This window comes from Triturus cristatus, chromosome 5_1 (assembly GCF_964204655.1).
Source record: "Triturus cristatus chromosome 5_1, aTriCri1.1, whole genome shotgun sequence".
In the NCBI taxonomy this organism is placed as follows: Eukaryota; Metazoa; Chordata; class Amphibia; order Caudata; family Salamandridae; genus Triturus; species Triturus cristatus.
In genome coordinates this window covers 983100713-983115142 of record NC_140587.1, presented here as the reverse complement: position 1 = coordinate 983115142, position 14430 = coordinate 983100713, and the positions used below count along the sequence as shown (strand labels likewise).

The following is a 14430-nucleotide window of genomic DNA, read 5'->3' as shown; positions in this document are numbered from 1 at the left end:
GGACCAAATTATGCATCATGGTTTGACCAAACTATGCAGCAAGAATAGGCAAATTATGCGCCAAGAAAAGGCAAATGTTTCGATGGTATTACTTCATTATTTTGTCATTTATACTCATGGTTACACTTTATTATGCGGAAAGTGCCACAGAATCCTACAATTCCTGCAGCCCTGTATATATAGTATATGGCTGCCCAGCTGCACTAGGGTCAATGGAAATACGACAATTACTGAAGTGTACATGCCATTCTTCATGTGGAAGGCTAACCAGGCAAATGGCAAGATATTTAGTATAGCCTATGTACGAATTTGCAATACATGTTTTGTACATTGAGCTTTGTTTGCTCCTCAAAATCTCTGTGCAAAGTTAGGCTCACAAGATCTCAGCAGGACTGACTCAGTCTTTCAATTCTCTGTAGATTGATACATGCACGTACTATAATAATATTAAAAGTTATTCAGTGATTAATTGGAAAAAACTTATGTGCAGGTGCCCAAAATTTTATTAGGAGCCCATTGGCATCGCTGCTGAAAGCTGTGATTGTCGAATACCAAGGCTCTCTTTTTCACCGCTTTCCTCTTTCTTCCACCTCCCTAAACTTCCTGTCTCTTTGGTGGGGGTGTGTGAAAATCATGTAAATTATTTTTCATAATTCGGCAAAATTTCAAAAACACTACATGATTACACGTAATTATGCAAAATTGGAATTTGGCTCTGTATTTTACAGTGAAATATGAACTCGGTACACTGTGTACATGATGATGCATTTCGCGCTGCAAAACCAGTACAAAAAACATAAAAGCACAATGAACAACAACCACTCCTGCTCTGCCATTCGCATTGTCCCTGTGTGTTTGCATTCAATTTTTATGACGAACATCACATTTTCGGTAAATGTTCACATTAAACGGAACTTAATTATGCATGTGTCATAATAGTGTAATTTCGGGACTGGTCAAGCTGGCATGACACTAATTTCAACCAGCCTGCTGTTTAACTCACTTTTTTATTGCTTTATTGCTTTTGTCACTATTTCCCAAAACTTCTCTTTCTTCGCTTTTTCTCGGATATCCTGGGCTAAAGTGTGATGCTGAAAAAATAATTCCTAGTTCTCATGAATGAGTGCAGATGCCACCTCTTGCATCCATTGGCAACATCTAAAGTGCTGAAGTTAGAAACCACTGAAATATATATATATATATATATTTATTTATATATATATACCACACAGTTGTTATTATCAAATAGTCTGAAGATCCCTGTGCAATTCACTCACATCTATCATCTTTTTGGGAATGTGACGGCTACTCATATCTACCCTTGTACAATTGTATTTCCTAGTTTCTTCGGTTAAATGTTTCATTCACTCTGTTCCACTTTTGCACTCATAGATCCAAGCAGGTTTTAACTTTATCGTCAGCCGAGGAGCAGGCTGGGAATTGTATATCTACTAGACTCAATGTAGCCATCTTTACTGGTAATCATTACTCTTCGCAGCTGCGAGGCCGTTATCCACCATGGCCAACCCTTTGTTTGCCTGCATTCACTTTTCAATGTCTAAGGTGTCCTCTAATGACGGCAAAGTAAACGCTCCTGAGACACAGCCAAAGGACGAGATAGCAAACAATACGCCTGACTAGCTGTCAACTCAGATTTCTAAACAGAAGATAGCACGTCTGGTTGCCTAGTAAGCATCCCACCCGGGCGAGCCAGACCGCAATGAGGGTCTGACTGCTTATCCATGGTTTGAACTGATAAAACCATGGAAGCAAACATTCTCTGTCTGCTACTCCACTTAAAGCGGAATTACACAGCAGAGAGGATCTTGATGTGGTCTTTCTTTCACTCACACAAGGACAGCATGTGGTAAATTGAAAGTTGTCAGCTTGGGAGCCGAAGGGTCTGGATAACATCCATGCAAGGGGTAGGAAGTGGGCATTAAAAGAAGTGGTTTGCCCACAAACATGTACATTACTCCATTAATACCTCTTTAATGCAAATGTTTCAAAAACAACACAATAGATTTACATCAAGTAATGACAAGCATGCTTTCAGAGTAAAGTTCTAACCTTCTGCCAAATTTGGTGTAATTCCGTTCATCAGTTTTATTTTCTGTAACTGTGACAAACATTTCTTATGGGAATTAACATGGGACATCTATTTTTTGGGCCCCCTCTTTTTTCTTGTTCCCAGTTTGACTGAACAGCAAAAAACTTTCCACAAGGAGCTGAAGTGAATGAACCTATTTTGGAAAGTTTTCTGCAGATTTGACGAAAGGTGCCAAAGATACAAAAAATCCCCCTCCCTTGGAAAATTAGACCTAACTATAACCACACAAGGTCTATTGCTGCCAGTATTATATATTACAGAGTGGTGGTAGCCACCAGCAGCGTCCGGTGCAGGTAAGTGCAGTGGGACGGGATGGAGTGGGGGGATGTTGACAGACGACTGAATAGGATTTATTTATTTAATTTTCCCTATTCCGTCGTCTGTCAACATGTCCCCCCACACCGCCTCACCATGCATACCTGCACCGGCCGCTGCTGGTAGCCACACTGTAGTTATAATTATGGTTACCAGAGACAGGAATTTTTCTGAATTTTGCTCCTTAATAACTTCATGATGAATCGCTACAAAACGTTTTCAGACCTATTCTTCCTTCTACATTGGCAGATGATGCAAAGTTTTATGGTAATTGGTGAAGGGAGCGGGGTGATGAAAAAAGGGGGGGTCCCAAAACAGGTCTTGACCCCAATCCATTTTATATAGATTTTTTTCTACTGGACGTGGACCAAAACGGCTGAACGGATTTACATGACATTTGGCAGGATTAGATATTATGGTGCACAGATGATCCCTTTGGGTAGTGCATGCAAGCAGGGTAAGTCTTTTTTAATATGAAAGGCATTTTAACCTAGTCCCAGTATTTCACATTATTTTGCTGACATTCTGTGGTACATATCGATGAAAAGTCATTAGGTAATTGGCTAATGACTGCCTTTAAAAATGTTAAAGGCAGCCAGGTTGTTTTTAGGTACATTTTGGTCGTGTTCTGCGTTACCTTTTCAGATCTAAGTAAGTAACAGGTTTCTCTATTTTTCCCTACCAAACACCAATTCAGTAAAGTAGTAATAGGTAGGGAAAAACATTTATAAGTTTCTATATATTTAAAAGAAATGTAAGGAGTACCGCAGTACTGCCTCTGGAGTACTGTGGTACTTAAAATAAAATAAGAAAGACTACATATGTTAAAAAATTAAAAATGCACTGTAATACACTACATTTTACAAATAATGTCTACAGAGTTGTGCAGTAATACCTACAAATTACCTCACTACTAATAAAAAATGTGTAGTTCTCCCTAGACTGCTATAAAATAAAAATACATAGAAAATGAAAAATAACAGTTTCTACAACAAAATGTAATACTTACCTATATCTAAGAATCTAACCCAGAATGCAACAAAAAGCAGGCCACAAAGCAAAGAAAAACTGTGATAGAAACTACATGACTGCCTTTTACCTTTGGTAAACACAGCCATTAGCCAATCACATACTGACTTCTCATCCACATTTACTGCAATATTATGCAAACTTACCATGGGATACCACTGCACAATATATGAGTACATTTTTTTAAAACTTACACTATTCACACATACTAATACAAATTACCATTTACGCCACTCCACTCTACAATGTTGTACGGTTTTCATTTTCTCAGTCAAAATTTTTCATTTGTTGGACAACATAATCCTTGGGATGGTGCCAGACTTAGTCTAGGCACCCCCTCTGGATATGTTGGCCTATAGTCTTGCTATCTCACAGTGCCACCATAAGTACCCCTAAACCTAGTAAGGTAACACATGGTTTAGACAACCTCAAAACAGGACAACCCTGACTCCCCAAGGAATTGTGGAAACAGATCTAGATCCTTTTCCCTCAGTCGCTCCTGCCTACTCAGAAAGGAACACAAGAAATACATAAAGGAGCGTTTCAATATTTATTGAACTGTTGCAATTCTTGTATAAAATAGATGCACTGAAATGATTAGTAGAAGCAGATAAAAGTGATTAGCAGTCTAAGAACAGTGAAAAGGGTAAATAACTCCACCATTGTGCTTAAACAGTATATACATACTGACATATAAGTACAGTGCATAATGTACTTCCACTGTGCGTCCCCTACTCTAACTGCCAATGACGGCTGTTCTGCCAAGAATCCCCTACTGGATGATCTAACTCCCCATTATCAGCTGGGCTGAGACTCCAACACAGTGACCTCGCAATGACAGCAGAGTGCTCCTCTCGTTTGAACATGGAAATGCATGTGTATTTTTAATAACAGTATCCATGCTTCCGGGCGAGGATTAAGCCAGGCTGACAATGTTTATTCTCTTGTGATAGCCATGTCGCCTCATGGACTAAAAACAAACAACAACATTTGCACAATGTATGTTTAGGTTTTGTACTAAATGTTCAAGGTGTCATGATAGTGTACTTATGAAGTGGAATTGTAAGCAATGTGGATTCAGAGAAAATAATTTTGCACTGTCACACAAGCACATGTGTGTCAAAAGGGATCCTGTAGCAAAGAAGGCAACTTAAGAAATGTGTGCATGGAAAAATGACAGTGTTTCTTTCCAGGTCTAACCTAGTCACGTACAACACCACTTTACTCAATGCTATTGTACTCTATGCCAGTCCATTCTATGACACTTCAGCCTACACCACTCCACTGTACATCCCTCTATTCTATGCTACTCCATGCTATTCCAATGTGTGCAACTCCACTCTACAGCACTGTACTGTATGCAGTTGTACTCTGTGCCACTCCACTATACGTCACTTCAATATACACCACTGCACCGTAAGCTATTCCACTGCACGCTTCTCCAGTCTAAGCCATTTAACTGTATGGCACTTCACTATGCACCACTCCACTCTACAAAAATCCAGTGTATGCTATTACATTGTACAACACTACATTCTATGCCACTCCACTCTCAAACACTCCACTGTATGTCACTACACTCTACACTACTACATTCTGTGTTATTCTACAATAGGACACTTTACTCTTCACCACTTCATTGTATGCTTCTCCACTCCATGCCACTGCAGTCTATGTTACTACACTGTATGCCACTAAACTCAACATTATTCCACTCTACACCACTCCACAGTACACTACTCCACTTTATGCCCCTCCACTCCACTCTTCTCTATTCCACCCCACAGTATGCTATAAAACTGTACACCACTACTTTCTAACCCACTACACTCTACGGTCTTCCACTCTACAACACTCCACTCTACGCCACTACACTCTATGCCACACCAGCCTACATTATTCCATTGTATGCCACTACACTGTACCTCACTCCACACTACGCCATGCCACTCTATGCTACTCCACTCTATGCCATTGCACTCTATGCTATTTCACTCTATGCCCCTCCACTCTATACCACTCCACTCTACTCCACTCCAGTGTACGGTATTCCGCTGTACGCCACTACACTCTATGCCCCTTCACTCTACTCCACTCCACTCTATGCTATTCCACTGTATGCCAATCCACTCTACAACACTCCACTCTATGCCACTGCACCGTGCACCACTTCACTGAATGCTATTCCACTGTATGCCGCTCCACTCTATCACACTGCAGTCTATGCTACTCCTCTGTAGGACACTACACTGTCCGACAATCAATACTACAGTATTTCACTGTATGCAACTCCACTGTATTACACTCCATTCTATGCTATCCCACTTTATACCACTCCACTCTATGTTATGCCACTCAACTTTGTTACTCCAGTCCACTCCAGTCCACTCTATGATATTCCACTGTACACAACTCCACTCTCGCACTTCACTGTATGTTATTCAACTTTATGTCACGCTACTCTACGCCACTCCACTATTTGCTATTCCATCAACTCCACGCCATGCCACTGTACACCACTCCACTCTGTGCTATTCAACTCTACTCCACTCCACTCTATGCAACTCCACTGTACACTATTCCAGCCTACACCACTCCAGTGTATGCCACACAGGTGTACACTACTCCATTGTATGCCACTCCACTCTGCGCTACTCCACTGTACACTATTTCAATGTATGCCAGTCTACTGTACACAATTCCACTGTTTGCTTCTACTCTATAAGCCACTCCACTACACACTATCCCACTCTACACTACTTCCACTGTGCAGCACTCCACTCTATTATCTTCCACTATATAGCACTAGACTGTACCTCACTCCACTGTGCGCCGTTCCACTTTACACTACTACACTGTAGCAGTCATGGCCGGCATAGCTCATGGGTGGGGGTGGCCGCGGGGTCTCACGGGGGTGGACGGGCGAGTGGTCGCGAGGGAAGCGGGGTTGTGCAGGGAGGGGGGGTTTAAATAATAATAAAAGATAAATAAAACGTACCTTTCTCGGGTCCCGCATCTTTTTCTCGGTCTGCTCCTGCTTTCCTGCCTCCACAGGAACAGGAAGCAGGCAGCGTCCCTCCCCTCTGCTAAGCCAATCACAATACTGCAATAGCAGCGTTGTGATTGGTTGGGACGCCAAACCCACAGGCATCTATGGGGGAGGGCATTTTCTCCATATAGGCAGCATGCAGCCTACGTGGAGAAAAGGGAGAGTGTGCATGACAGGTTTGTTTGACCCTAGAGGGCCGACCAACCAGTCAGGGCCTGCAACACTGGGCTAGCCACTCCTCCCCTGCCTTCGAGCAGGACACGCCCACCTGCCTGCCCGCCCCAACAAAACCCTTCTGCATTCCGCAGTGCGAGAAGCAGAAACATAAAATGGTATTTATAATGCCATTTTATGTTTCAGTGGGGCGACGGTCCTCCACCCAGATGGAGGAGTCGCCGCTGCACTGTAGGCTGTTAAACTCTAACACACTCCATTCTACTACACTCCATTCTTCGCCACTCAACCGTATGATATTCTAATATATGCGACTCCACTTTACCCCATTCCACTCTACAAAACTTCAGTGTATACTATTCCAGTCTATGCCACTCCATTGTATGCCACTTCACTCTACACCAGTCTACTGTACCCCACTCTACTCTACACCACTCCACTATACAGCATTCCACGATATGCAACACTCTATACTACTCAACTTTATGCTATTCGACTCTAGGCCACTCCACTCTGTCCCACTCAACAAAATGCTATTCCACTTTACACCATTCAACTGTACCCTACTCTACTCTATGCCACTCCACTCTACGCTACTCTGCTCTATGCCAATCGACTCTATCCTGCTTCACTATTCCACTGTAAGACACTCCATTCTACACCACTGTACTGTATGCTATTCCACTATATGCTACTCCACTTTACACCACTCCAATCTATGCCACTCCACAGTAAGCTATTACAATGTACACCACTACAGTCTACCCCACTACACTCTACCCCTCTCCACTCTACAACACTCCACTCTACTGTATTCCATTCTACAACACTCCACTCTACGCTACTAGAAAGCACACTACTCCACTCTACGCCCCCCCAGTCTACACTATTTCACAGTATGCCACTGCATTGTATCTCGCTCCACTGTACACCACTCTACTGTACACTACTCCATTGTACTCCACTCTATATTGTTTCACTCTATGCCATTCCACTCTACACCACTTCACTCCACTATACGCCATTCCACTCTACTCTACACTGTACAACACTACACTGTATCTCACTGCACTCTGAAAGTCCACTCTGGAACACTCCATTGCCTGCCACTTCACTCTATGCCACTCCACTCTACGCTATTCCACTGTATGCCACTCTGCTCTAACACACTCAAATGTATGCAACCGCACTGTAAACCACCACACTGTATACCAATCCACTCTACACTATTCCACTGGACACAACTGCATGGCACAGAACTTCACTCTATGCTATTCCACTCTATTTACCTTCACTCTACGCTGCTCCACTGAATGCTACTGCAATATACGGGATTCCACTGTGCGCTACTCTACTGTACACTACTGCACTCTATGCCACTCTAGTCTCACCCACTCCACTCCATGTCACTCCACTCTACACCACTCCACTCTATGCCACTCCAGGCCATGCCACTGCAATCTATGCTTCTCCCCTCTACACTACTCCACTCTACCCTATTCCACTGTAAGCAACTCCACTCTCCCTACTACAGTCGACACTATTCCACTCTATGCCACTCAACTATATGCTATTCCACTCTACGCCACTACACTCTATGACACTCCACTCACTGTTATTGCACTGTATGCCACTACACTTTATCTAATTTCACTGTATGCCGCTCCACTCTCGCCATTCCACTGCATGCAATAACAGTCTAGCACACTACACTCTACACCACTACACTCCTCTCCACTCCATGTACGCTAATCTACTGTACGCCACTCCACTCTGCGCCACTCTACTCTACAACACTCCACTCTACACAAGTCTACTCTACGCCACTCCACTCAACACCATTCCACTGTACCCTATTTCACTTTACACCACTCCACTGTACCACTCTACTCCACACCACTCTACTCCACTGTGTGAAACTATACTCTACAACAGTACACTATACAACAGTCTCTTCCACTCTACTGTACCACACTCCACTTAATTACACTCCACTCAACAGTAAACTTTATGATAGGTTTTCCCAACTATAACAGAGGTTTAATTGTTAATGTTTTCATTGAATTTCAAAGATTTGTTATTTTTATTAAAAACATTTTTGAAATCATAAATACATTTCTGTGGAAATAACTTTGGCGTCATTTGACAAACCCTCGCAAACTTTTCAAAACTAATCCGCCAGTCACCTCAGCTGGTGTCTTGAAAGTTTTGGGGTAATCCGAAAAAGGGGGGGGGGTCCCAAAACGATTTTTCTCCATGTTAATTTCCATAGGCAACTTTAAACACGGCTACAGCCCGAACTTCTGAATGGAATTACACCAAATTTGGCAAAAAAGTAACTCTTGGTCCAGAAAGTGACCTTTTTGCTAAATTGTGTAAATCTGTTCAGTAGCTGCTGAGAAATGTGAAGATTTTGCAGATATACAACTGAGGCTATGGTGGATCCGCGAACCCTCCTGATATCGTGCCTGAAATCTGATTGGCTGCCAACACTTCCGACCATGAAGTGTTGGGCGCTGTCTTGTGACTCAGTTGAACCGAGTCACAAGCCAAAATGTAAAATAAAAAGAAAAGGGGGCAGGGTAGAAACACCCTGACCCCGTAGACCCCTTAGGGGGGTCCCTGCCCAAAAAATGGATTTGCGACTACCACCCAAAATGCAAAAAAAAAAAAATACACGCGAGCTCCCCTGCTTGGTTTATTGAGGCCACCTGGTGGGCTAGGTCCCGGAGTAATTTTTTAAATAATGATGGCACAGCCCCAGAGAGCGCCACCTCCCTGGGGCTGTAGACAAAAGAAATGCGAGGGGCCTGCAGCCCCCCCGCAGCCCCAGGGACTGCCACTTCCCTTGGGCTACATCAAATAATAATGCATGTGGCGGCTCTAGCCCCCTAAGTAGCCCTGGGGACTGCCCCCTCACTGGGTCTAATTCACTCAAATGGGGGGGTGTTCCACGGCCCCGGGGACTGCCACCTCCCCAGGGCTATATTAAAAAATAATGTGTGGGGGCGCTCCAGCCTCCCCACGCAAACCCGGGGACCGCTTCCTCCCTGGGACAACTCTATATTGAATTACATACGGGCCGTACGCCCCGTGTGGAGCCATAGCTGGCCCCCAGGGCCGGCTCCAGCAATGTCCCGGGTGCCCACTTTGGACATTGCAGTTTGCTATGGCTTGGCAGGAGCACTGCTCACGCTAAGTCATAGCAAACACTGCTCTGCTTCATGGAAGCGAGAGCACTAAAAATGCTCTCACTTCCAAGAAGTGGAGCAAAATTCTTTTGGACAGAAGGAGCTGCATGTTTGCATCTCCCTTTGTCCAAAAGCAATGTTGCTCCCACTGTGCAAACATGCCTCCTGGCGTACTACTGGTTGAGGGATGAAGTCCCCTTGGCTGCTGAGGGTCGTTGGGGGCCAACAAGCCTCATTGTTGCCACAATTCCCCCACAGCGAGATTGCTGGGACCTCATCGGAGGCCCCGCCCACTTTCTCAATCACTCTGCAAACGTGCCTCCTGGTGCACTACTGGTTGGGGGATGAACTCCCCTTGGCTGCTGTGGGTCACTGGGGGCCAAGACCTCCTATTGTTGTCACAAGTAAGTCCTCCACAGTGGGATTGCTGAGACCTCTTTGGAGGCCCGCCCCCTTTCTCAACCACTCTGCAAAGAAGCCTCCTGGTGCACTACTATTTGGGGGATGTAGTCCACTTGGCTGCTGAGTGTCATTGGGGGCCAGGAACCCCTTTTGGTGCCACACATCAGTCCCCCACAGTGGGACTGCTGAGACGTCATCGGAGGTCCCACCCCCTTTCTCAACCACTCTGCAAAGAGGCCTCCTGGAGCACTACTGGTTGGGGGTTGAAGTCCTTTAGCTGCTTAGATTTCTCTGGGAGCGGAGAACCCTATTGTTGCCACAAGTAAGTCCCCCGCAGCGGGATTGCTGAGACCTTGTCAGAGCCCGACCCCCTTTCTCAGCTACTCTGCAAATGCTTCTCCTGGCAAACTACTGGTTGTGGGATGAAGTCTAGGGGTGAGTGTAGTGGTAAACTCTGCTCCACTGGCGATTTGCAGAGATTCCGCCAAACTCTGTGTTCCAAGTAGAGCGCGCAGTGGGCAAAACTCAGCAAATTCCATCTGCAGAGCAGAGTTTACTGCTCACCCCTAGATTTTTGCTCACTTATGACCTTTATTTTGCATCTTTCTGCTCGTTGTTGACTGTTATTTTGCATCTTACTGCTCATTCCTGACCTTTATTTTGCCCCTTTCAGCTCATTTCTGCTGTTTGTTTTGCCTCTTTCTGCTCATTTCCCACCTTTATTTTACCTCTTTCTGCTCGTTTCAGATCTCTAGTTTGCCTCTTTCTGCTAGTTTCTGACCTTTATTCTGCCTCTTGGTGCTCATTTCTGACCTCTATTCTGCCTCTTTCTGCTCGTTTTCCACCTTTAATTTGCCTTTCTTCTTGTTTCTCAACTTTATTCTGACTCTTTTTGCTCATTTCACACCTTTATTTTACCTGTCTGCTCATTGCTAATCTTTATTCTGCCTTTTTCTGCTGGTTTCTGACCTTTATTTTACCTCTTTCTGCTTGATTTTCACTGCTACCCTGCCTCTTTCTGCTAGTTTCTCACCTTTATTTAGCCTCTTTCTGCTCGTTTCTTACATTTATTGTGACTCCTTCAGCTTGTTGCTGACCTTTATTCTGCCTCTTTCTGCTCCTTTCTAACCTTTATTTTGTCTGTTTCTCACCTTTTCCCCCGTGACTACAGGGGGAGCCTGAAGGCCCCCTGGTCCCAGCCGACACCCACCTCCTCCAGGAGCCGGTATTGCTCTCCTTTCGTCTGAGTCCCTGCACACTTGACACCAGGCAGGGAAACAGATGAAAACTCTGCTCTAAGCAAGCGGGAGCGGTTTCACAGCTCTCACATGCTGAGAGCAGAGTTTGTGTTTGCTCTGACTAGGTGGGGGCTGTCAAAGCTCCTGCCAAGTCAGAGCAAACAGCTGTGTCCCAGGTGTGGGCACCCCAGGACACTGCAGGAGCCGGCACTGGGGAGTGGTGGCCCCTAGGTCCATTATTGGCTGCAGGAAGTGTGGGGGGGGGGGGGCGCATAAGCATGCAACCCTGGGTAGTTCCCAAGATTTAGGTAGAGAACAATTCCTTTATATGAATCATTCTACAACACCACCAACACTCCAAATATGCTCATCTGCTCACTTCAAATGTCTGTTTTTCTAAAAGAGTTTTTAAGCATAGGATTAGCACAGTGCCAACCACATTGAGCTAAAAAGTGACATCACTTTTCATCATATTTACAGCAAAGCCTTTAGGCACAGGATTAACTGGTGCCATCCATGCTGAGTTAAAAAAATATAAAAGCATTTTACCATTTCAGGCACAGTATTAAAGGTTTGGATTGGGAAAATACCATCTAAGCCATTCTGGAATGCCGCACTTCCTTCAAGCATATAGATTTGAGTCTAAGGAATTTGTACTGTTGTTCCTCCTTCATCCTCCACCAGAATTACTCTCGAACATCATTTGGTTGCACTAAGACTTTACAAAATAAAAAATGAATTGGCTAAATAAAAATAGTGAATGAACTGTTACACAGTATGAGATGCCAACTAGTCATAAGACGCACTTATAACAAGATAAACTTGTTTTCATGGCAGTAGTTCTGTTCATGTTTAGAAACACCTATTCCAGCAATTGGGTCCATTTGAAACCATTTGCAATTTCCACTGAGCTTACCAAGCTTTTGTAGCAAATGGACTATGTCAGGATGGTGAGCATCATCTGCTATGGTCAGATCTTTATTGTTTAATTTCCACACACAACACCTTGTCAATTCACCTCCTTTGGTGCTTGTGACAGGATGACACACACATAATGCCATATCATTGCTCCCACATTCCCACTTCAAATTTCAGAAAGCAATTTCTGTGTTCAAACTGCTGTGCAATATGAAACGACACCATTAATGCCCCATAGCAACTTTGGGCCTAAGCAAGAGCATTTATCAAATTATTTTAAAAGGTGTTCCCTTGTACTAACTCTCATACTATGATCTCAGCTAAAAACATAATGGTGTATGCATACATTTATTGTAAGGTCCACGATGGACATATTGCTCCAGCTGTATCATCATCATGGCTGTAATCAGTATTTAATTTTGTGAATCACCCTATGTGCAAATAGATTTGTTAAAATAAAATCTCATTTTGGGTGGGTTGCAATCTGACCTACCTAATTAATATTTATTAGATAGGTCTCAAATTGTGACTGACCACCATGTGTGTAACTGTATTTAAATAAGCAATTTTTTTAAAGCAGCTGATTTCCTTAAAGGAAACAGCACACTTTAAAAAATGTTTTCTTTTTTCAAAAGTTTCACTGAGGGCTGGCAGTGGTCCCTTGACTACTGCCCACGCTGGTCCTGGACCACTGCCTACTTTTTCAGAAAACTTTTCCACCATTCACAAAGTGAAGGGGTCCAACAGGGGAAGGGACTCTTCGTTTTGTGAATAAATTACTACTGCAACATGAAGGTTACTAACTTTTCAATGACTTGTAACCAAAATGATGGTTGCAAACCAATGATACACAAGGTACAGATTCAGCATTTGAAAAGGACTCCCGAAACACGCCCCTTCCAAATACCGAATAGTTATCCAATTGCAGTCCCATTTGTATGTAAAGTTTTACCAACTCCTACAACGGAATAGATACATAGAAAACCCCTTTTAACAGTTGTATTCCGATTAGGAGTGTTTGTGAATGTTAAAAAGGTTAGTACATCTGGCCCATACTTTATAATATACAGTATTTTACCACAACATTCAAATCTGCACTGTAGTTTAGCACTGCTTTATAGCACCCTGATCATTCAGGTGTTGATACATGGCAAGTATAAAGTGTGTCAAGCAGGCTCCTTTACAAAAGTACTTATGTGTATAGTGGTATCAAGTCACTATATATGTAGGGCCGGAATGAAAATCAAAATCTTCCCAGGCAAAACAAATTCCAAAGGAGCCCCACTCTGCAGGAAGCTGCAACTAGACTGAAACCATACCCACACCATAGGATCATGCACCTCCCTACCCAGCTCTCAAAGCAGCCCCCTATCCTGCAGCCCACCAGAAAAATTTGAGAGTGGCAGAATGGTCAGTCCAGCCCTGCATATCTTATTTTGCATGCAGTACACAAAAAGGACGCAGTCTACATTCCTCAAATTGCAAAGGAAATAAACTCACTTATGTCCGGACTCATGCGCGATTGTGAAGGCCAACCCAAGTCCAGTGTCTTCGTTGACTGTGCAGCTGCGATATTTACTACACATGCCGCTGATGGGGGCAAATCCTATGGTGAAAAAACAAAGGAATTTGAGGTTAATGTACAGCAGGGCTACTTTGTAAATCCTACAACAATATTTGTGTAGTCTTAACCATTCTCCATATCGATATGCCAATAAATGTTCTTCTTTATTTCAGAGATGTTCTCCCATAATAAAAGTGCTGTTTCCTGAATATTGGTGAGTTGAATAATGGTTATGAGGTGTGGACATTTGGGCTTATATTTTTCATGTTGCTGGTCTAAGGCTGTATCATTTGCTGGTTAAGTAAATTCTCCAAAGACGGTAAACAAAATGAAAGAGCTATGGGGATATGGGGCTGCCATGCAGGAGATTCATAGCAAATTAATCATTTATTAGTGAATATTGAGAGTAATCCTGTTTTGTTAAAGCAACTATTGTTTTG

The 14430-nt window shown here is 43.5% G+C and overlaps 1 protein-coding gene across 1 annotated transcript in view; it reads right to left on the bottom strand.

The window, feature by feature from the left end:
- Window positions 1-14430, bottom strand: part of ADAMTS16 (ADAM metallopeptidase with thrombospondin type 1 motif 16) — a 637963-nt gene that overhangs the window by 405465 nt on the left and 218068 nt on the right. The window contains exon 8 of the mRNA XM_085606087.1: window positions 13927-14032. Within this exon, the coding sequence (XP_085462213.1) occupies window positions 13927-14032 (106 nt within the window). The remainder of the gene's footprint in view (window positions 1-13926; window positions 14033-14430) is intronic.